Source organism: Ostrinia nubilalis, chromosome 19 (genome assembly GCF_963855985.1).
Source record: "Ostrinia nubilalis chromosome 19, ilOstNubi1.1, whole genome shotgun sequence".
Lineage (NCBI taxonomy): Eukaryota > Metazoa > Arthropoda > Insecta > Lepidoptera > Crambidae > Ostrinia > Ostrinia nubilalis.
In genome coordinates this window covers 2,613,769-2,636,747 of record NC_087106.1, presented here as the reverse complement: position 1 = coordinate 2,636,747, position 22,979 = coordinate 2,613,769, and the positions used below count along the sequence as shown (strand labels likewise).

At 38.2% G+C, this 22,979-nt stretch overlaps 2 protein-coding genes across 2 annotated transcripts; one reads left to right on the top strand and one right to left on the bottom strand.

Moving 5' to 3' along the window:
• Positions 1 to 461: 461 nt before the first annotated feature.
• On the top strand, positions 462 to 7,082 carry LOC135081044 (prostatic acid phosphatase-like). The gene is made up of 7 exons (XM_063975765.1): positions 462 to 585; positions 1,668 to 1,778; positions 2,654 to 2,887; positions 3,356 to 3,535; positions 5,144 to 5,264; positions 5,905 to 6,113; positions 6,407 to 7,082. Exons 1-7 carry the CDS (start codon positions 478 to 480, stop codon positions 6,587 to 6,589), a joined length of 1,146 nt encoding a protein of 381 aa, XP_063831835.1. The 5' UTR covers positions 462 to 477; the 3' UTR covers positions 6,590 to 7,082.
• Positions 7,083 to 9,115: 2,033 nt separating this feature from the next.
• Positions 9,116 to 18,243, bottom strand: LOC135081370 (prostatic acid phosphatase-like). The gene is made up of 7 exons (XM_063976089.1): positions 18,157 to 18,243; positions 17,216 to 17,326; positions 16,247 to 16,480; positions 14,986 to 15,168; positions 11,972 to 12,092; positions 10,958 to 11,169; positions 9,116 to 10,153 (listed from the first exon to the last, which is right to left on the bottom strand). Exons 1-7 carry the CDS (start codon positions 18,241 to 18,243, stop codon positions 9,971 to 9,973), a joined length of 1,131 nt encoding a protein of 376 aa, XP_063832159.1. The 3' UTR covers positions 9,116 to 9,970.
• Positions 18,244 to 22,979: the final 4,736 nt, after the last annotated feature.

The window sequence follows — 22,979 nt, the reverse complement described above, 5'->3', positions numbered from 1 at the left end:
GGATCAACTGATTCTTAAAATTAGTTTAAAAAGTGAATTAGTCGAGAATTTAAGTTATTCCTTCGTGTCAGCAATTTTTTTCTAATAACGTTCAAAAAACATCAAGTGAAATTACAAAAACATATTATAATAAAAACCATAACTACCTACTTATCATGGGTAGATTCTTATTTTAAAAGGATGCTAATAATTTAAATTTCACCCTGTATATTTTTTTTAATGATGTAAACCTCTGGGAGGTTTCAGGTTTCAGTTGTGTAACAAAAACCTACAGTTTTTAAAGTTTATTATAAGTTATAAAAGTTACTGATTAAATATTATTCTCTCTCTCTCTTACCTACCTAGGAAATTTACCGATATGCACCTATTTACACAGTTGTACCTAATGTCAATCAAACAGTAATCTAGTGCCATAAATTTGCGATTACTTTACATATTTAACAGCCGAGTTTACTTTGTAGAACACCAGTTGCTACGATGATCAAGCTGTGCTGTGCTGTGTTGTTGCTGGCTGGGGCTACTGCTCGTAAGGCTGATAAAACTGATAAAATTATAGAAGGAACTGAGCTTCTGTTGACCTTTTTGGTGAGTGCTTTGATGTATAATCTATACTAATATTATAAATGCGAAAGTAACTCTGTCTGTCTGTCTTGCTTTTACGTCTAAACCACTGAACCGATTTTGATGAAATTTGGCATAGAGTCCCGGGAAAGGACATAGGATAGTTTTTATCCCGGTTTTTGAAACAGGAACGCGCGCGATAAAGGTTTTCTGTGACAGAGAAAATTCCACGCGAGCGTAGCCGCGGGCGGAAAGCTAGTAAATAAATATCCGGAAGATTTAGTGTGCTGGCAAAATGCCACGGGCCCCCCAACCCCAGGGGGCCCAGGGCTCAAGGGGCCAAGCTAAAAAATTTAAGTAAAAGGCACACATTGAATTGTTTGAGTTACCGATTCGAAGATGATAGTTGATTTGATAGTAGATACTCATTCATGCGTGCAATGATACTCTTCTTTTGGCATTTAGGGGCCAGGGCCCCCCCATAATTGCCGTGGGTCTCGGATGGTATAGTTACGCCACTGGTAGTGTGCTTAGTAAGACTTTTAAAACGATTTGCAAGTGTGTTCGGAACTTCGGATACACGCACTTGATCATTTTCATAAAAAAAGCATTTTTTTTTTCATGGAACGTATTGCGCTATCATCGACTATAATGTAAAAGAAAATGCTTAAAATCTTCAGTACCTACATATTATGAGTCTGATTCTCAGATGCTAGACAGACTTATGAATGTATCTTAGTAGGTATATTGTGATCTAGTCGCCATAGTAAGACTGCAAATTAATGCCATGTACCCATTGTAAACGATTCGGATGTTAGCTTACGTATAAGTAGCAGTTGCAGCATTATTTGTATAGAACTTTTAAAGTTTTAATTCCATAAGGTGGATGTGGTTGTTACCCTCCGTGCCACACACATCGCGACCTCCTGAAGAGTCGCGCTATCACGTTGTGTGTAGCCAAGTATACTTCGGTGGTTTTTGAACGGTTTTATTTACCTTGCCCTGTTTATTTGCATACTTCGCTCCGTTGTCGCCCGAATATTAAGTATCGCGAAGTGTGTGGCCCAGGGGTTACAAAATACATATTACCTTGTTCCTTAACACAGGTGCACCGTCATGGTGACAGGACTCCAATAGCCGAAACGCTGGTTTTCAGCAATAACCCTGACAAACTCGCAGAATTATCCGCGCCCTACGGCTATGGACAACTGACTACAGTATGTATAACTTCAAACATTTTAAAAACAAGGTTTTATCTATTTCCACTTTGATCACCTGGATTTGATCATCCACGTGATCAAGTGGACTCCAGGTGATACTTTGGTGTCCTTTGATCACCCATGGATAAGAAGACCACTTTGATCACCTAGGTGATTTGAATTTAATTTAGGGTGTTTAAAGGACACAGTGTCGCCTGGAGTCCACTTTGATCATCTGGGTGATCTTCAGGTGATCAAATTGGAATAGACCTTTTATCTAGCTATATGATCATATCACACACTGTATATCATCTAAGACCACAGTAATTGTTGACAAATAAAACGAGCCCTAAGGCCCAGAACAGACGGTGAAACGCAACTGCAGCGAAACTGCAACTTTGTGATGATTCTGATGAATGAAACTGAAACTGAAAGTTTCAAACTGGTCGCGTCATGTGTGGTCTTTCAACGGACGCTATGGCAGAAACTTAGATGCAATGCAACTCAAAAGTAACTAGCAGTTGCAGTTTCGTTGCAGTTGCGTTTCACCGTCTGTTCTGGGCCTAACTCGACAGGGTTTCATCATTTTGTCAGAGAGTTCCTATAGCCACCTCATACTAGGTACTTATCAGAACAGTTCCATGACATCATTATATTGCATTTTCATTTGATTGTCACATGTGTGTGTGCAAAATTAATCCAATCGATAGTCAGGAAGTTCAGTTTGAACTAAACATACTTAACTTACATAGCAAGTTAAATATCATTTATTTCTCAAGTGATAAAAATGAAAGCATTATTGTAATGATTTTTAATAAACAAGGTTTTGGAAAAGGGAACACGCGACAAATAATTTCTTTGACAAACTTTAATTCACATATATTTTTCAACAGGTCGGCAAGCGTCGTAGCTACGAATTGGGCAAGTTTATTAGGAAAAGATACGATGGCTTCATAGCGCGTCAGTTCAACCGGTCCGAGATCTTCATCAGGTCTACCGACTCCACCAGGGCTAAGATGACCATACTGTCAGCTTTGGCAGCCATCTACCCGCCTGTCAAGAAAGTCTTTAGGGGCCTCGACTGGACCCCAGTGCCGTATTCTAATGTACCCGCTAAATATGATTTCGTAAGTGTTGATTTTGATACATTTTATGGGTAGGATCGAAACATCGTTCACGCACTTAGTGGACAAATAGGTTGCAAGAAGACTGCGCAATCAATCGGCCAATCTGGAAATTATTAGGGGAGGCCTATGTTTGGACGTAAATGATGATGATGATCGAAACATACTTTATTAGGTTTTTGAAGCTATTTTTTTTGTTACCTAAGGTAGCATAATTAATGTTATAAATTTTAGTCTCTGTGTTTATTTCTAGACGATTCTTTTTTTTCTTTTTTTTTAATGCATAGCAAGGCAGGTATTTGACCACAATCGCACCTGATGTTAAGTGGGATGCAGTCTAGGATGGTACATATCTGCCCTTTAATTCAAAACTAACTTAACTGATTCTTTAATTTAAAATTGTGATTCGAGTTTTGTTATACTATAAATAATTGTTTGGCCAAAACAGTTTAACCGAAATATATTTTCCAGAACATGCCATTCGCGAACTGCCCGAACTTCATGAACGACTACAGACAACTCTTGAGCACCACGTCACCGGCCATCTTGAACTACAGCTACGCCGTATCCCTCCTGTCAAACATCACTGGCCTGGACATGTTCCAGAATTCTGGCTACATTTACGCTGTATACGACGTCTACACTAGCCAGGTAAGAAACCAGACCTTATAGGGTCAAGTCGCCTATTTTCGACCAAACAAAAGAAGGAAAAAAAATATTTTAAGCACAAGACTATACAAATATACATGCCGTAATTGGCCATACCCCATTGAAATTTAACACATCAATAAATAAATATAATTCCTAACCCGAAATTACGTAACACATAAAAATTGACTCGTTAAAATTCTAATGTGCATAGGTACTTACACTGAACCGATTGTTAAAATATTAAATTATGCGTGAAGCATCTGCGTTTCGCATCAAGGACGAAACTCGCACCGTGATAATTTTGTAGAACATTTTTTGTATTTATTTACTTAATCTTAATTAACAAATATCCACTGATAAAGCCCCCATAAAATAATCATACTTAATACCTACTTCTTTTGGGGATTACCAGTGCAGCGTTTAGAAATTAAATTAGAGCAAAATATTTTTTTTAAAAGACAAATTTTAATAGCAAAAGCAATGAATAAAATAGCACGTGTGGTGGTGTGGTAGATAGAGGGTGCGTGTAAGTAAATGAGTGAATAGTGTAATGAAAAAAGTTAATAATTAACTTGTATAATCGTCATCAAAAGGGCCGTATCTAAATTCTGTCTCTAAATAAAATAATAATGATAGAATATCCTAGTTTTGCTAATTCCCATTACGAACGTTGTAATTCCGTTTTAAGCAAATTTCAGGAAACTTCAACTCCCCGGGGAACTGGAGCGGGCTGTAAATTCAATTTCACTTTTGTGAAGATTAATAGATTACTTGATAATGAAGGGTTTATTTATAAAGAGTTTTTAAAAATAATAAAGGACTTGTGGAAATAGAAAAAAATATACCTATGCATTTATCTTTTGTAAGATAAGACTTTTAAACAAATCTATTTGCAGCCAAAAAAATATTTTGATCACTTTTACAACCTTCCAATAATTTAAATAGATTATTGTATGCAATTTCATTGTATATTATTAGCCGTAATAAAACAGTAGATTCAGTTTATAGCGGGTGTTTATGATGATGAGATAAATTATATTTATGTCGTGTAATTAAGATTGTCTTACTTCTGACGTCAAATGTCGGATATAAATCCATTACATATCAAACTTTAGCAGTAATGTTAATTTAATTTTACTCGAGTTCACAAGACACAAATAATCCAGAGTATTATTATTCCAGTGACTTGGCCCACCTTCAATGTTTTATTAATAAATTAAACACCAAATCAACAAAAATCTCATCTAAAATCTTAGAGTGGGCCCAGTTTCTGGAAGAAAAAATATTTAAATATTTAATCCAGCGACTTGGCCCATGGCCCAAGCTAAAAGTGGGCCAAGTCACTGGAAGACTCAGTATACACCTATTACCACAACGCAATAAAGATATTCAATAAAGATACCTATGAAATATTCATTTCCGGCTTATCAAAAGTGTCTAATACTTTTATCAAAGCCTAGCTACACATAACATTCAGAGGTCACACTGTCATCATTCCTATTAAGTATTTGTCTTGTCCCTAAGTTGACTGGAAGAGATCGCTTCATAGCTCTAAGACGGCCTTTTTTTCTTGTTTAGCGGGATAAACAATAGTGTCTGTATGTACAGGTCAGTTTGGGATTGCCCCTCGAGCCTAAGATACAAGCCGTGTGGCCTGATGTAGAAGCGGCAGCAGGCATCGCCATTGGACTAGTGAATGGAAACGAAACCCTTCTCCCATACCAAGCTGGTAAGTTTTCAAAATGATGACGTCTTCATATTAATTCAAGTTTCGGCTTCAGACCCGGACTATCCACAGGATGCGCGATTATGTTTCTCAAGCAGGTTTTTAGGTACTACACCGATAGGAACACACCTGTGTATGTAGCATTTCTTGATCTCACTAAGGCATTTGACCTGGTTAGCTATAACATTCTGTGGCGTAAATTAAATGATACTGGTATCCCGGGTGGTTTAATTAATGTTCTCAAATATTGGTATGACCACCAAACAAACCAGGTCAGGTGGCTTGGTGAGCTTTCTGAGGAGTATAGGTTGGAATGTGGAGTGAGACAGGGGGGGTTAACGTCTCCTTCACTGTTTAACTTGTATGTAAATCGGTTGATTGTTGAACTGAGCAACACAGGAGTCGGCTGCTCGATTGATGGTCATTGTATCAACAGCATTAGCTATGCAGATGACATGGTGTTGCTCAGCCCATCAATCGCCGCTCTCAGAAAGCTAATTGGTGTTTTTGAGCAGTATGCGACGACCCATGGCCTCCTCTCAACACCTAAGCCACAAACTTCGCGATAACCCGGAGATTCGATTCGATTCCAAATAAAAAATAAATTATACATAAACTATGAACTCACTCTTTCCATATCCAGGGGTCCTCCTCAGCAAGTTCTACGATGCAGTGTCCGAAGTCACCACTGGAGACACTTCCAGAATGAGGATCTACTCTGCGCACGACTTCAACGTCTATTCCTTCCAGGCTGTGACCAAGATCGTCAATAAGCAAGGAGTCCCCAAGTACAATTCAGCGTACGCCCTCGAGTTGAGGAGAAATGTGCACACTGGCGAATTGGTTGTAGTGGTATGAAACCTTTTTCCCCATAACTTTCAATAATTCATTTATAATTAAGGGACGATAGGTACTCTGTTGCCCTTCAATTGATTTGAAGTGAGGAGTTCAAGGATTTTTTTATTGATTAGAAACTAAAGACATAGCAGGCAACAACCTGACTATCGGGTAAACTGATCCGATTGAGCTCAGTAATTGCGCTTAAAACCCACACGACAGAAGAAGTGCCATCCCTTCAAATATTACTAGTATTAGAATTAGTGCTTCTTCACAAAGCTTTTCTAATTTTCTAACCATTCTTCCAGCCCGTCTACCTTCCCAGTCCAGGACAAGACCCTATCTACCTGGAAATAGAAGGCTGTGGCTCCGTCTGCAACTACAACGACTTCGTGGCCATCACCTCCGAGTATGCCCTGGACGAAGACACCTGGAGGACCAAGTGTGGCTTCACAAGTGACCTGGTTATCGACAGCTCCTCATTCGCATAAAAATATATTTAAACTACTATAATTCTATCAACCAACTGACTGTGATATTGAATTATTAGTCGGCCGTTTGGTGTAGTGGTTCGTAACGCACTTCTATGCAGAGAGGTCTCGGGTTCGATTCCCGCACAGTACAAACATTTAATTATATTTAATCCGTTGTCTAGTACCCATAGTACAAGTTTTGCTTACTTTGGGACTAGAGGCGCAGTGTAAAATGTCCTATTTATTTATTTATTTATATACCCAGTTTCTGTATGTACCTAAACTGGGTCTATGTTTGATGCCATAGATTATTTAAAACCTTATAAAATGTATAACAAATCAGCAAAAACATTGACTCAGTATATTGACTATTGTCAATAAGATGATTAAGTAACATTATTTATACATTAAGATGTTAAATAAAAATCGTAATTAAGTATTTACTATTTATGTCACAAACAGCATAAACACATCACAAATTGAGCTCATGTAAAATAAACAATACCTACAATTTCTTCGAGTTTTATTCCACATTATCAATTTTAATTCAAATTCAAATTGTCTTTATTGTGAATTAAGTCTAGCCAGACTAGATTGTAAGTGACATGAAAAAAAAATCTTTCATTAAAGAGTCGAGAAAAAATCGTTTTTAAATAACTGCTATAGATACTTAATATACTTACCTACTCAATAATAATATGGAAAACAAGTTTGTCATTGTGATCTAATAGGCTTGTTGCCTAAAAAAATTTTTTTAGTCCGTAATGTTTAATATCAAAAAATATTGGACACATATAATTTTATTTGTCAATCTTACAAATAATTACATAGTTATGGTGCGTTGAAGTTGCGCACGACGTCACAACGTGCGGCATTTTTAAGCAAGCGTTGACGTCACAGGCCTCTTCTTATGAACTTTGGGGCGCTTTATCTCTTTAAATTTTCATTAATTTGAAAAAGTGAAAAATACGTGTAGAGTATTTTTTGATAAGTTAACTGACGGACTAATTAAAACTCTTGCTTTTTGACCCAGGCAACATCCCCATTCAAGACAGCGCCATCTAGTTGCCGAAATCGTAAATCATATTTTATTCCGCCTATTTAAGAGTTAATTCGATTCCCAGCTACAGCAATAATATTGTGATCTGCAATTCAAAGTTAAAATTCATGGGCAACAATCGCTAGACTGACGTTGGTTTTACCTCTCTGCTATCTTAATTGCATACCTACCTCCTTACTTATAATAGTACAGTACAGATGACAGCACATCAAATTAAACCCTGTAGCATCTTATGTCGTGACCAGAAGTGTCATTTTGCAACAAAAATGTATCTAGTCTAGATGTGCGGTCGACTGTACTTTAATTCGTAAACACATTTTTACGATAGCACTAGAATATAATTAACATTTATTTAGATAGGATTCGAAACTATAATGAACCGATTTACCAAACAAATAGTTGGTATAAAATATCCTAATCACTGGCTACTGGTGAGTAAACTAGATTAGTATTTAAATAAAATCAAAAAGCTAAAAAACTACCACATCAAGTAGGTACTACGTTTACAAAGTAATAGTACCACGTCTACCCTTACTCCTAAGGCCCGGTTTTTTGATTCGTAGTTAAAATAACCAATAGTCAAATTTGACAGATGTCAAATGACAAGTGGTTAAATATCAGAAAAAAATGTTTTTCAAACAATGGTTAGCTTGACTTTTAGTACATTTTTTAACCATATTAACATTTTGTTAATATTTAACCATTAGTAGCAAAATTTAACAATTTGTTATTTTAACTATGAATCAAAAAACGGGGCCTAAGTTATAGCAAAGAATAATAATAAGTAGGTACTATAGCTACTTCGGGGAAATAAAAATCGCGATTAGTTAATAGAATAACATTTTAAAACTTTTTTACTGAAATGGATTGGTACTGGTACAGTCGCGGAATGAAAAGGTTCGTCACCTTAGTGTCGGTTTTCGCTTGCACTAGGTACTGTAAGAGTCATACCTGCCAACATAACCGTGCAAGAAACAGTGCTGCTAACATTTAAATAAATATGACGTTTGCTAACGAATAAGGTTTTGCTTGTTTATTTTTCTATCCCATCAGTGCAATGTTACAAAATGTAGTTTTTTTTAATTTAATAGATAATGGCAGGTTGAACCAACAAGAAGGTTTTAGTTTATCAATCATAATAATCTTCTTGACAAGTTAAATCGTCAACCAACTTTGATCTGACTAATTTTGAACTTTACTGACGAACAGTTAAAGATTATTTTCTCTAACTCGAGATTATTTTGTAACATAGTTTCAAAAGGTAATATGTGCTCGCGATTCGTTGAAGGAATCAATTTGAAAACTGACGAACCTTTTCATTCCGTGACTGTACATTCACCCTATTCAATTTAATAGCATAAAAATCAAAGTCAATAATACTACGAGTAACTTATTAATAAATAAATAGTTATTTAATATTTATTAAGTGCTTACTCGAAAGTAAATGTCCGCGGGAATTTTTTTATAGAAGTAAGTAATAAGTTATATTGAAATTAAATAGGTTTCAAAGATGTCAATACATTTATTTTCTCCAATAATTCAAAATTGTATAATTATCTTTATCAATAATTGTAGTTCAAAAAATACAAACCCATGCAAAATCACACACAAATCATTAAAAGCTTACGAACTAAAATGAGTCAATTGTTAAAAAATATAGTAGTCATTTAATAAAAATGCAATGTACCTAAAATAATAAGTCTTGCGTACTTTCAAAAGAGATATTAATTTATAGTTATCATGCATGCCAATAGATTTCAGCACATGTTAGGTGAATATACAGGGTGTCCCAAAAAGTAGTATCAAGCCGAAGCGCGAAGCCATCACTAGGGCTATCCGAATCACCCCCATGTATATTCCGCGATTTTGGATAGTTTTTCCAATAAAAAAATAGATATGGAATTGACTGTACCATTAGGTAATAGGTATGAATGTATGTTATCAATACAAAGTCAAAGTTATTCGGCTACCTTACTGAAATCTATTGGCTTGCGCTAAAGTACTTACAATCTAGTACATAATACAATTTTCTAGGAATAGAAATTACGTTCAAAATAAAATCCTAATATAACGGGGATTAATGAACTTTTTAGTTCATTATTCCCCATTATAAGCTCCAATTGGCGTTAACGGGGATTAGTGAACAAAAAGTTCACTATTCCCCGTTGACGGGGATTGTCAACGGGGAATAGTGGAATAAGCCAAAATGTAGAAATCCTAAATTCATTTCTATATTAATTGTCACAAAAATTAAAATTAATGTCAAAATCTCAATCATTAAAAATCTTAAATCTACGTTGTCAAACGCATGCACTTACAAACTACCTCCCGATTTGGATTTAGGCAAGATGATCCTCATCGAAAACCAGGTCATCAGAGAAGCCACACCTGGCTCTCCAGGTGGTTTCATCCAGGGCATATTTGGAGGTGATGTTCACAAACTGCTGGTAATCGCAGAAGGTACCACATCCTGCTATTTCTAGGTACTTTAAGTCCTCCCCTGGGCTTGGCAGGTAGACCGGCTGGAAGAAATTTGTGGTCTATTGGTTAGAAACATTGGTTTAAATTTTAAAATGGCTTGAAAAAATCGAACTGCCTAAGGTGGAAATCGAACTCACGACCTTTCGTTTGTTCGTAGACCATCTCAGCTACTGAGACATCATCATCATTTCATCCATAAGACGTCCACTGCTGAACATAGGCATCCCCCATTGATTTCCACTAAGGCCGGTTGGTAGCGGCCTGCATCCAGCGCCTTCCTGCCTTCATGAGGTCGTCGGCCCACCTTGTGGGTGGACGGTGATGGCTACCTAGACACTTTTTTATTTTTTACAAGTTGTTTTTAAATTTAGATCGAGAGGAGATAAGCGCCAGAATTTTTTTAATAAACTATGGTCTGGTTTCTCAACAATTACTTAGATGGAAGAATATGTTGAAATTGGAGGTTGGAGATCGATACAAAACAAAATATTAAGCTGAGTAGGTAGCCTTTTTAGAACTTTAGGTTTTACATCAAATAAAAAACTGCGTGGAAATTAGATAGGTAATACTTATTCAACTTTTTCAGATCCTAAACAAACCTAACTGTAGAGTAGAAGTTAGGACAAATGAATGAGGTAAAATAATTGCTAGAAAAACTTCGTTATTATAACCTTCAGTAAGTTAGCATTTTTTTATGTAAATCACACAGTATCATATTTTCTTTTTGATCGACTCTTCGACGGACGACGCTCTCAATTTTACTGTACGTTTTTTTCGTACCATTCAAATTGTAGCAACTCTGTATCTAGTTACTTTTATAAAAAAACAATACATTATCAACTTACCACCACAACATATTTGCCTATCTCCACCACTTTCCTCAGCTCGAGAGCGTATGCTGAAGCGTACTTGGGTACCCCCTGCCTTTCAGTGACCTTCGTCACAGCAGTGAGACCATACACGTTCAGGTCATGGCCAGAGTAAAGCCAGAATCTCCGGGATTCTGACCCTGATATGACGCCAGAGGCAGCCTTGTAGAACTCATTGAGGAGGACCCCTGGGGATCAGATTCTTTAAATGGCGACAATAGTCTAATGGTAAAGGTGTCGGAGTGGCCGACTCGAGATCCGAGTAACGCTGGTTCAAACCCTGCTGCTGGACTATTTTACAAGCGTTAGCTATTTAGCCTACCACGAGGAGTTAACGGGACTATTTTATTAGTACTTTGTACGATAAGTACCTACAATATTATTTATTTAAAAAATACAACGGGGAAAATCTTGGCCTGTATCCTCATATACAGGAAGATTCACAACCACAGAGGACGTCTTTTTAATACCTATGACTGGTGATAGGATCAAATTCAAGATGACAGGTCTTATTAACTAGTAGTATGATGGACAAGGCTTCTGGTCTAAGTTGGTAGAAATGGGAAGATGTAACTCGTTTATATATTACTAGCTTTCCGCCCGCGGCTTCGCCCGCGTGGAATTTTGTCTGTCACAGAAAAACTTTATCGCGCGCGTCCCTGTTTCAAAAACCGGGATAAAAACTATCCTATGTTCTTTCCCGGGACTCAAACTATCTCTATGCCAAATTTCATCAAAATCGGTTGCGAGGTTTAAGCGGGAAAGCGTAACAGACAGACAGACAGACAGACAGACAGAGTTACTTTCGCATTTATAATATTATTAGTTGGGATATCATAAATCGTTCGAAAGGTGTTTTTGGTTAAGTCGTTTTATTATTCCTGTCGTTCATGAGCTATAAATTATGAAATTCATTAAAGTTATTAAAGCGTAGAATCGGTAACCATTTTATGTCATTGTATTTCGATAATGTAAATATTAAAGACTTACCAGCCTCAAGAGCGATGTAGTTTTCGTCCCCGAACACGATGTCGATGGCTGCGCCGGCGGCGGCTTGCAGTTCAGGCCATGCTGCGTCAATTTCATCATTCAGGGGCATTCCGAGGCTAAGCTGCAAAATAAAACAGCTTATTTTCTTCTTCAATGATCTTTTATGGTAGTGATGGGTAGATCTATAATTTATTTTATAAAAGCGAAAGGTCACTAACTAACTCACACACTCATCACGAAATCTCAGAAACTACAAGTGCTAGAAGTCTCAAATTTTGCATGGGGGTTCCTTTTAGAACGTGCTCATGGGGGCTCACTAAGGCTAAGAACTCATGGCCGGACGGACGACCATTTTGTAGTGACTTAGCATGCGGTAGTGAGTTTTTAGAATAACAGCGCAAATAACCGCGTCATGAGTTTTAAAATAAAACCGCAAATCCACAACCGCCGCGGGCGCGGGTGAAAATCGCGCCGTGAGTTCTTAGCCTAAGACGGGATCAACGCACAGCCCAAACTACTGGACGGATCGAGCATGCAGGTAAATGTTAAGTATGACGTAGGCATCCGCTAAGAAAGGATTTTACGAAACTCCACCTTTAAAGGGTGGATCGGGATCCACGCGTACGAAGTTGCGGGCGGCTGCTAGTACTATCATCATCATCATTTCAGCTATAGGACGTCCACTGCTGAACATAGGCCTCCCCTAATGCTTTCCACGTTGATCGATTGGTACTACATAATGTATTACAAAGTATGTACCTACATATTTCTATCCCCAAATTCGATGGCTAACAGTTTTTTACCCGCCACTGACCAGTGAATAAGGGTAGGTACGCTAGTCCCGTGGGATAGTCCCCAGATAATCCCTAGTCCCGTATCTTGGAACCCGCAGAAAATTAAATTAAAATAATATAATAAAGAAGAGCTCATATTTCATATAGTATTATCCCCTTTACATGGAAAAACGTAAGACAAAAGGTATTATACCGTTTCAAGGAACTACACAGTGCAGAAATTTCAAGTACCTTGAAAAAGATCTTCTGTAACATTAATACAAAAGATCTTACAATATTTTTTCTAATAAAACTTATATCCTTACCCTTACGCAGGTACTTATCTTGAATAGATAATAATAAGTACATACTTAAATAAGATACGAATAAATCAAGTTAAGATTTCTGTTAATATTGCGTCTAAATTACTAAATACATTTAATTTATGAAATTAAAGTAGTAGGAATTCGGTGATAACAATGTCTACCTAAGCATTGTTTTTAAAACGCATTGCGTTTATGTACTTATAAATATGTATAAGACTAGGCGCAGACCACCGATTTTTAGTTGGCCGATAGTTGTGCCCGATTTTAAATTGTATGAAGAATCGGCCAAATCAAATCGGCGTAATGTGCGCACTTCCATACATGCCCATACTGGTCAACTGCCCGACTAAACTATCGGCCGACGAAAAATTGATGGTCTGCCCCTAGGCTTAAGGTAATCCCGTATTAAGTTATTTAACCAATATTTGTCTGTCTGTTTACTCCGTCCTATTAGTGTCCTGAACGGTCACAAAAACGGCTGAACCGATTTTAACAGATTCAAACAAACAGATATTATGCTTTATTGAACTTCATGATATGGTGCACAAAATCCTTGACAGGCCAAAATACACGTGTACAAAACCGCATGTAAAACTAGTTTCGCATAATATTATACGGGCACGGTGAAGCTATAGTAACCGTGACCCCTTCCCGTTATAATAAAAATTCCTTTCTCTAAGTTGCCAAAGGAATATCCCGAATATTAAGGTTGTTGGCTTAGGACTTATGTTGACGTTTTTGGGAGGTTTTTCCTTCATCTTATTCTAGGGTGCTCTTGAAAGAGTTTATCATATTAAGTGGAGATTACAATGTTCAATATGTAATAGGCAAGTACTTATGTCAAAAGTAAGTAATTTAACATTAGCCCTGTTATTAATAAAAAGTTACACCCTAGTTGAACATGTTTTAAAGTGACATTTCTATACTCAACGTCACTTTAAAACAGTGTTCAACTAGGGACTAACTTTTTATTAATAAGGGGGTAATAGTATTTATTCTATGACCTCACATACAACAACTTCGTTTGCGTGATATTTTCTCTCTCTTCAAGTTAATTAAATAGGACCAATTTATTACGTGCGACTGTGTCAACAGAAATACATACTTAATGCACATTAACAATAGTAAAAAAATGCTAAAACTTTAGGTAACTGACGTTAAAAATTGTAACAGTATCAGAAACTGGTAAGTAAGTACTTTGTTTTCAGACAAACGACGTCCAATGCTGGATAGGCCTCCTCCAAGGATTTTCATAAAGACCGGTCCTGCGCAGCCCGCATCCAGGTACTTGCCTTGACCTTCACCAGATCGTCAGTCCACCTAGTCCTATCCTTTCTCCCGTGGCGCCGGCGCACCGGTGTCCAGTGCGCCGTTAGCGAACGACCCGAGGGGAATCACTATTCCCCTCGAAGCTGGAGGGGCTCGCCCAAGAGCGAGCTGTAGCCTGAGACGGAGCCGCGGACGAATGTCCAATAGGACAATAACTCGCGGCTTCGTATCATTGGCCCCGGAGGACACCGTCGGGTTTTAGTGGGTATGCCCCGCCCTTGGGAGAGTCCCACATAACCCACTGACTGACTGTCCCCATCAGCCTGTGCGCAAAGCATTTCCCGACGCAAAAAAAGTCCTATCCTTTCTAACAGCTAGCTTACATCTATCAACTGACCTGACTGTTATAAACGTCAACGATGGCGAAAGCAAGGATGGGTGTCAGCTGCGACACCTGACGACTGGTCTGCTTGGCCAGTAGACCTACAGCTGGGTGGTCTGACGTCGACAACACTATACAGGACTATTCCCATCTCTAGTTCCAACCGCTGCAACTTCTGTGTAGCCAGGATCTATGGCTTGACAGCCAACAAAAATCCAACCAGTGAAGGTCAAGTTCGTTGTGAACACTATTTTTCTAACTAACCTGACTATTATACACGTCGACGATGGCAAACGCAAGGGTGGGTGTCAGCTGCGACACCTGACGACTGGTCTGCTTGGCCAGGAGATCCACAGCTGGGCCATGGGTGGTCATGTAGTCTGACGATGAAGGTAATAGATTTATGTAGTTGTTGGAGAATACTGGGCAGTTGAGTGTTGCTAGGTTCTGGAACGGAAAAGAAGGAAATAAAGTTTAAATTGGCACACAATGGTCAATGATTTCACGTGTAGAGGAAACTATAAAGATAATAAACCAATTACAACATGATATAAAATGCATTAACAAAAAAGTAAGTTAACTACAGTCACCTGCACAACATGCTTTACATTTTTGTTTCAATCAGTATTAAAAATTATAAATATGTAGACTTTTTAGGGCACTTACGGACGAATACTGAAACGCCATTTAAATATTTGAGGGCTTCTCAAGTAATTAAGCAGCTCCTAAACTCACATTTTGCATACACAAAACAATATCTGAGCAGTTCTCAATTTTTAAGCACATCCCAAACGGCAGAAAAGTTCTCGAGCCGAGTCCACGGGCCGGAAGACGTAGGGCGGCAGGCTTCGCATTAGGTGGACCGATGATCTTGCAAAGGTCGCGGGAAGTACCTTGGTGTGGGTAGCGGAGGACCGATCTTTGTGGAAATTCTTGGGGGCCCTTGTCTAGCAGTAAACGTCATTTGGCGGAAATAAACGATACACGTATAGCTTGCCCTAACTCCACTTCAGGACAACATATCGGCTGGTGCTATAAAATGGCAGAAGAAACTCCTATATTTACTCCTTCACTAAGGGCTTGTCGATGCCTTAGGCCCGACTCGACCAAACTTTTATCCGAGAATAACTCCTGGTATAACTGGCACAATGGCAGTTTCATTATGGGAAATATGTCGAAACTGACGATTTATTCTGAGATTAATATTTACTCTTGTTTGGTCGAATCCACCCTTAATCGCACAATCGTGAGACTAGAGGTTCATACTTCATAGTAGGGATGTTATGGATAATATGTAGTTTCGGTTATGGATACGGTTACGGATATAGAAATAATATTATACCGGTTTCGGTTTCGGTTACGGTTACGGATATCCATAACATCCCTGCTTCATACGCAAAACGCGCGACTGCATGTGGACAGAATGTATCAACCTCTAGTATCTCAATATCGCGCGAGTAAAAGAGTCATCGTCAGAGCCAGAGTATAAGCGTCATCTGGACAAGCTCCAAAAAAATTAACTTACAAAATCATACTTCATCGGCACCGTGGTATACGGTACCGGGGTCCACTTGATATCTTCGTCAAATAAATGGTCCGTGGCCGGGTACATGGCAGCCAGTACCGTTAGGACCGTCATCTTGGCTCTGGTGGAGTCAGTCGACCTGATGTACACCTCGGACCGGTTGTACTGGGGCGATATGAAGCTGTACTGGTTCCTGATGAACTGGCCGAGTTTGTAGGCTCGGGTTTTGCCGGCCTGGAGGAAAATATTGTATGATTAGCTAATTTTTAAGGGACAATATAAAAGGCCATATAGTACGCAAATTACTTATAATATTAAAAGAGTTACTCAGTGAATACTTAATTAAATTCATCATCACAGCTCCAAAATCAGGACTATTAATTTACTCACTGATAAAAAATGGATAGTTTTTTTTTTCTGACAGTCCTACAAATATTTATTCATGTCATTATTAAATACTAGCGGCCGCCCGCGACTTCGTACGCGTGGATCCCGTTTTACCCCTTTCATCTATCTTACGCGGTTTAGTTTTTTTCATACAAATGTTTTTTCCCGCTAACTCCCGTTCCCGTGGGAATTTTGCAATATCCTGTTGTAACTAAGCTTTAAGTTTACTAAGATACCTGCATGCCAAATTTCAAGCGTCTAACTTAAGCGATTTAGATTTTTCACACAAAAGGATTTTCCCGCTAATTCCCGTTCCCGTGGGAATTTCTAAGCATACTATAACCTGCCCAGGAGTATGAAGAATAATTGTTCCAAGTTTCGTTAAAATCCGTCGAGTAGTTTTTGTTTCTATAAGGAACATACAGACAGACAGACAGACAAAAATTTTACTGATTGCATTTTTGGATCAATATCGATCACTAATCACCCCCTGATAGTTATTTTGAAAATATATTTCATGTACAGAATTGACCTCTCTACAGATTTATTATAAGTATAGAAGATAATCAATCAATCACTTACCTTTGTCAATTGTCCATATCCGTAAGGTATGGTTAATTCAGCCAGTTTGATAGGGTCTGTGCTGAAGGATACCGTGGACTCCACGGGGGTTCTATCGCCATGGCGATGCACCTATTAGCAATAAATTATATTAATTACTTAACAGTAGGTAATTAACGAGACCATTCCCACCTCTCGTTCCACCGCTGCAACTCCTGTGTAGCCAGGATCTACAGCTTGAACGCCAATAAAAAAACAACCAGTGAAAGTCAAGTTTGTCCCGGGAGAAAGTTAAACTGTAATTGGACCCGCAACGAATTTAATGAGAAGAACATAGGAGGAGTTCGAAGTTAAGATTCGAATTCCCTCCAGTGCAAAGCGAAGAACAGGAGACAAAACAAAGGTTTAAGAAAAGATATGCACTACAGGCAGTAAGCATAAATTATGAGGACCTATCTTGTGAGAAATTAGCTACCTGCCAATAATAAGTATTTGTATTGCAAAAAAGGCTTTAATTAATTACAACTAGGTGTTGATGCTAGCTGATGGCTGATTGATTAAATAAACATAAACATATTGACAGATTCACCAATTTTCTCCATAACTCCGTTCTGTTGCTGTAGTAGGTACTATCCGTTCGCGATAAGTTTGCCGCTGGCGATATGACGTCACTCGAAGGAATGCGTCTATTTTTTATTTATTAATATTGATAAAAATTGTGTATTTGCGTAAAATAAAACACTTAATTGCGTTTAATCACTAACTAATTGCGTTTAATCGCGGTTGGAGGAGGGGACGCGCATTCCACGGACCGGCAAACTTAGCGCGAACGGGTAGTAGGTACTTGCCATAAAATAAAAAAAGAACTATCTGAGCTACCACTGGGTTCTGAGCGGCGCCAGGTAAACAAAAGATCAAATCCTATTTGGGGCCAATTTTAAAGTTAAATAAAGTTAACTTACCAAAAATGTCATGACAATTTCTGTCTCTTTGAGGTCAACGGCTAGAGCATTCGCTGCGAGCAACACCACACATGCTAACTTTAGCATCGCACAAAATTACTTTTATGTTCGTTTAAACTCAACACCTTCTGATTTTTCGTCACGGGCACTACCTATGGATTAATCATTAATATTTTAATGTTTTTCAATTATATGGATAAATGGTACCTATTGAATTGTTTGAACGCAGTCACTTATTTTTGTTTTTATCAAAGAAAAGGTTCCACTCAACACTAAAACACAAGATATCATAATAACTACGCAAAAATACAATTAGATAATTAAATAAAACCCACTAATTACCCAAATAAATACAAAAATGAGGGTAGTCGCGTTACCGGTTGCGGTTTAACTTGAGCGTGCATTCGCTATCGCGGATCGATTCGTACTGGTTTTGCTGCCATTTGGTTGAAGAATGCGCGCGCGCCGCGAACGTTCGCGAGCAGACCCGAGTACTCCCGATTGGAAATGAGTAGCCTTGATCACAAGTACCGAGTAAACGGGCGAGCAGGGTTGCCAACTCTACGTATTTTTACGTAGATCTACGTATTTTAAGCCTTCCTTGCAAACCTACGAACTTTAGTCCCAGAATCTACGTATTTTCTATCAAATTTGCAAAATAGGCTAAATGGGCATCGTTTCCTTTACTTTCGCGAAAAAGTTCGATTAAGGTTCCGATTACGGTTATTTGGCATGTGGCAAAAGTCGGAACTAATGTTATTTTGACATTTCCCCATAGAAAAAATGCTGTACAGCGCCCCCCTGTAAATGTCACTGAAGAGACTGACCTGTGAAATTTGAAATGTGACGTGACGTGACAGTGTGTGTAAACCGTCAAACGGTCAAAGTGAATCTTCACTATAAAAATATTTCGAACTAAGATTGTGCTAAGATTTCGTAGGTGTTGTGTTGTTGTATTTCGATATTTTTCAACTTCCTTCCTTCTTTCCAACAAAATTAAATATAATTATGTATAAATTTAATTTGTCTGAAAATGATACACAATAAAAGTGTACTATTTTTAGGGTAATATAAATTGTCGTTTTATTACTTTTACCTACCCCTACTCTCTTCATTTCACTCAGAAAAAAAAAGTACGTAGATCTACGTATTTTCTATTTGGAAATTGTACCATTTCTACGTAATTTTCTAATCTGTCCTACGACTTTTTCAAAATCCGAGTTGGCAACACTGCGGGCGAGACAGTAAAATGTTCACTCGGTCGAGACAGTTGGGCGAGCGAGTCACTCGAGCGCTCGGCCGAGTACTCGGCGTAATGTTCATACACATCGAGTACTCGGCCGAGAGCACTGTCTCGCCCGATAACTCGGTACGTGTGATCAAGGCATAACAGACAGATAGTAACAGGGATAATGCCCACTGTTGGACAAAATTTTTGTCCACACCGTAAGGTTAATAAATAAAAGTTTAGCTATTTAACAACTTTAACATTACAATACATTGTACAAAGATTTCAGTAAAGTCGGGTGAAGAGAATAAGCTTTTTTTTGTATTACAAGAAAAAATTTGACTCGACTGTACCAACACGTATTTGCTGTGACTGTACCCACATTTTCATTTCGCTGCACGCGCGCCTTCGTCACGTTGCATTTCTACTATTTTGAACATCTGCTAGGGTTGTAACAAAACTGTTAAAAATATTTTTTTTTGCATTTAAAAACAAATTATCTTTTTAAAAAATAAATAAATAATTACCGTCTCTCGTGCTAAGGTAAATAATATGCTTATGTTACGAGTGTGTTAACAACAATATTCCAACGGGTTCGAAGTTCGAACCCGCCTTCCTACGATTTCAATTCGGCAGTCTGACACCGACCATTGGGGACCACCTCTTTCTAAAATATTTTTTGCTAGTGATACCTAGTTATAATCACGTTATGTAAGCCTTTTTTCGACTGAAACACAGTAACTCCTAGCCTAGTTGAGTCACGTTTATATTTACCTTTTAGATTTTAAGATCAGCTTAGTAATCAAATTAAATAGTTTCAATAAAGATTTATTTGTTACTAGCGGCCGCCTGCGACTTCGTACGCGTGGACCCCGTTTTACCCCCTTAGGGGTAGAATTTTGCAAAATCACGTCTTAGTGAGCACCTACGTTCAGAAAGGAACCCTCATGCAAAATTTGAGACTCCTAGCACTTGTAGTTTCTGAGATGTCGTGATAAGTGAGTCAGTCAGTGTCCTTTCGCTTTTAGATATTTTTTGTTATGTTATTATTATTTAATGACAACCCTAAGCTCAGGGCATCCGTTGACGCCACGCCACTACCCAGGAGACGCGCGTGGTCGTTCCTACAAAGATTTTACATTCCCACCACAGCCGGTCATGTAAAAACGTGCACAGCACTAGGAAATTTTCACTTTTTAAATCCTTAGCGAACTTTGTGACGGCACAAAATAATTTTGTGGTGATGGTAATTGAAGAAATTAGTCTTCTTAATGCATCCTTGCACTCAAAAGAGAATAACCATTGAAGAACATTGAAAAAGTCTAGTCACTAGACTTTTTTCCACTAGACTCTAGTGGAACTTGACATTCATTGGTTGGGTTTTTGTGGCGGTCAAGCTGTAGATTCTGGCTACACAGGAGTTGCAGTGGTGGGAACGAGAGGTGGGAATAGTCCCGTAGACTCTAGTGGAAGACCGCACCTGCTTCAGGCCCAGATGTCCCGGGTTCGATTCCCTGCGGGTGCAAAATTTTCTGCTGTTAGGTTGGAGGTACCATCAGCTTACCTGAAGTCTGTCGCCATGACAACAATCCAAATAGCAACCCCTCGTCATAAAAATGTCCTTAATTTTAAGATAACGTAAAAAAATAAGTCAATTTAAGTACTTAGTCTATTTTTTTCTTTTAACTACTACTTACTGCTGTGTAATTAAATAAAAAGTACCTACTTTTTAAAACAAATAACAAGAAGAGATAATTGTCAGTTATTTCCAAATTATACTTTAAGTTTAGATCATTGTTAAGTAATCGGTTTTGTATGCTTTATGGTTCTGCATTTTTATTCAGAGATCATTGGAAAAAACTACTAGATGAAGATATTATCGTTCTAATTAATTTGACTAATTAGAAAATCACTAAAAGATCTTACTAGTCTTATCTATCACTTCTAATTGACGTTCTCCTGACTCTGAAAATGGGAGGAAAACATGTAAAATACTAACACCTAATTAAGTAATACCTACTTCTCATTAAAATCTGAATTTATTGTAAAGCCCGGTCCGTGAGCACGTAGAATTTTGTCCAATGACCCTTAGCTACCCATCCTTATCGCTCGCGCGTAATTATATTGCTGTCGCGACTGTGCGACTGGCACCCGCAGTGAGTGTGCGAGCGCGATAGCAACATAATTACGCGCGAGCGATAGGGATGGGTAGCTTGGGGTCATTGGACAAAATTCTACGTGCTCACGGACCAGACTATAGCTAAATACTAGTCCTACTGTAAACCTTTGTAAAAGAGACTGACAATAGTGACTGAGTTTCTTGCGCTGCTTCTTCTCTGCACTGGCCCATTTACTTATTGTCCTGAAGCAGTGGTAGGGTTGATGGGACGTGTAAAAGTGCTTTTTTAAAAGCCTACTTGCATAAATAAATGAGTTTTATGAGTTTTTTTTCCACTCAATTAATGCTTTAACGACGGTGTAGAGGGAAATGCGTGAAACACAATTTCTGACTTCGGGACTTTATTTAGACTAGTTAGGAGGTGAACATATCAAAAGTCCACGCCCTTAGTCCTTAAGCCGGCTGGGAGAGGGGGGTTTGAAGGCCCATTTTTCGGTTTATCACTTAATTTTTGGAAACTTTGCGTCCTAGACTACTATGTGTGACTTCGATATAACGTCATAATAGAATCCTACATGAGATACTTTTTTACATCAAACTACCAAAAAACTTGCGTTATTTACGTCATATTTACGACAGTTTGCTGGTAAACGCCTCTAGGGCATTACGCACAATAAACCTGCCTATCTTTACATATTATCTACCTATTCCTTCGTTATTAATATTCGAACTATACATTATAATATTACATTGTAATTTTCTGAAATTCAATTTGCTCCCTTGTTCCATCATATGATTCTCGCACCAATTGTTTTGTGCATATTCATACCTTGTGCCACGGTAAATAAGTACTTTGAGCCATTTCCAAGCTAGGCGGCACATAATACCGGTTGCAGACCAAGAGCTAAGCTAAGTTAGTTTCGTTTAGCTCGCATAGCTGACGCAGTTTCCCATAGAGTTGGCATAGTTTTCAGTCTACACACGACTATGGGAAACTGCGTCAGCTATGCGAGCTAAACGAAACTAACTTAGCTTAGCTCTTGGTCTGCAACCGGCTTAAAGTTTATGACATGGAGCACAGATACAGGGTGGAAAAAGTGATCCCGCTCGATTTAGAAATAATCGAACTAAATGTATGCCAACCACACAATATTAGAATTGTATTTTTTAAATTAAATAACAAACTTAAGATAAACTCGTAATTTGCATTCTTATTTAAAATTATTTATGGAAAACATTAGTTTTAGGCTTTACTTGCTATAGGAGGTAATATTATCAAGAGATGAGTACCATGACTGTAGTGGTACTAAATGTATGGAAAATGTACTTCATGTTGCATAATATGCTTACAGTACAGTGGTACAGACGCGTCTCAAGCGGGCGGCATTCGCGCTCGCACTGGTTTAGACTGGTTTGCGAGTATTGGCGATCGATATCGTGTTCGTGAGCGTTGTCTGACTAAAAGACAAACTACAG

Excerpts from the sequence above, each read along its gene's own strand:
- LOC135081044 (XM_063975765.1), top strand. The coding sequence starts at position 478 with ATGATCAAGCTGTGCTGTGCTGTGTTGTTGCTGGCTGGGGCTACTGCT. Across the intron at positions 2,888-3,355 it reads TACCCGCTAAATATGATTTC|AACATGCCATTCGCGAACTG; the intron begins GTAAGTGTTGAT and ends TATATTTTCCAG. Across the intron at positions 3,536-5,143 it reads ACGACGTCTACACTAGCCAG|GTCAGTTTGGGATTGCCCCT; the intron begins GTAAGAAACCAG and ends CTGTATGTACAG.
- LOC135081370 (XM_063976089.1), bottom strand. The coding sequence starts at position 18,243 with ATGCTAAAGTTAGCATGTGTGGTGTTGCTCGCAGCGAATGCTCTAGCC. Across the intron at positions 17,327-18,156 it reads AAATTGTCATGACATTTTTG|GTGCATCGCCATGGCGATAG; the intron begins GTAAGTTAACTT and ends TATTGCTAATAG. Across the intron at positions 12,093-14,985 it reads TCGACGTGTATAATAGTCAG|CTTAGCCTCGGAATGCCCCT; the intron begins GTTAGTTAGAAA and ends TTTATTTTGCAG.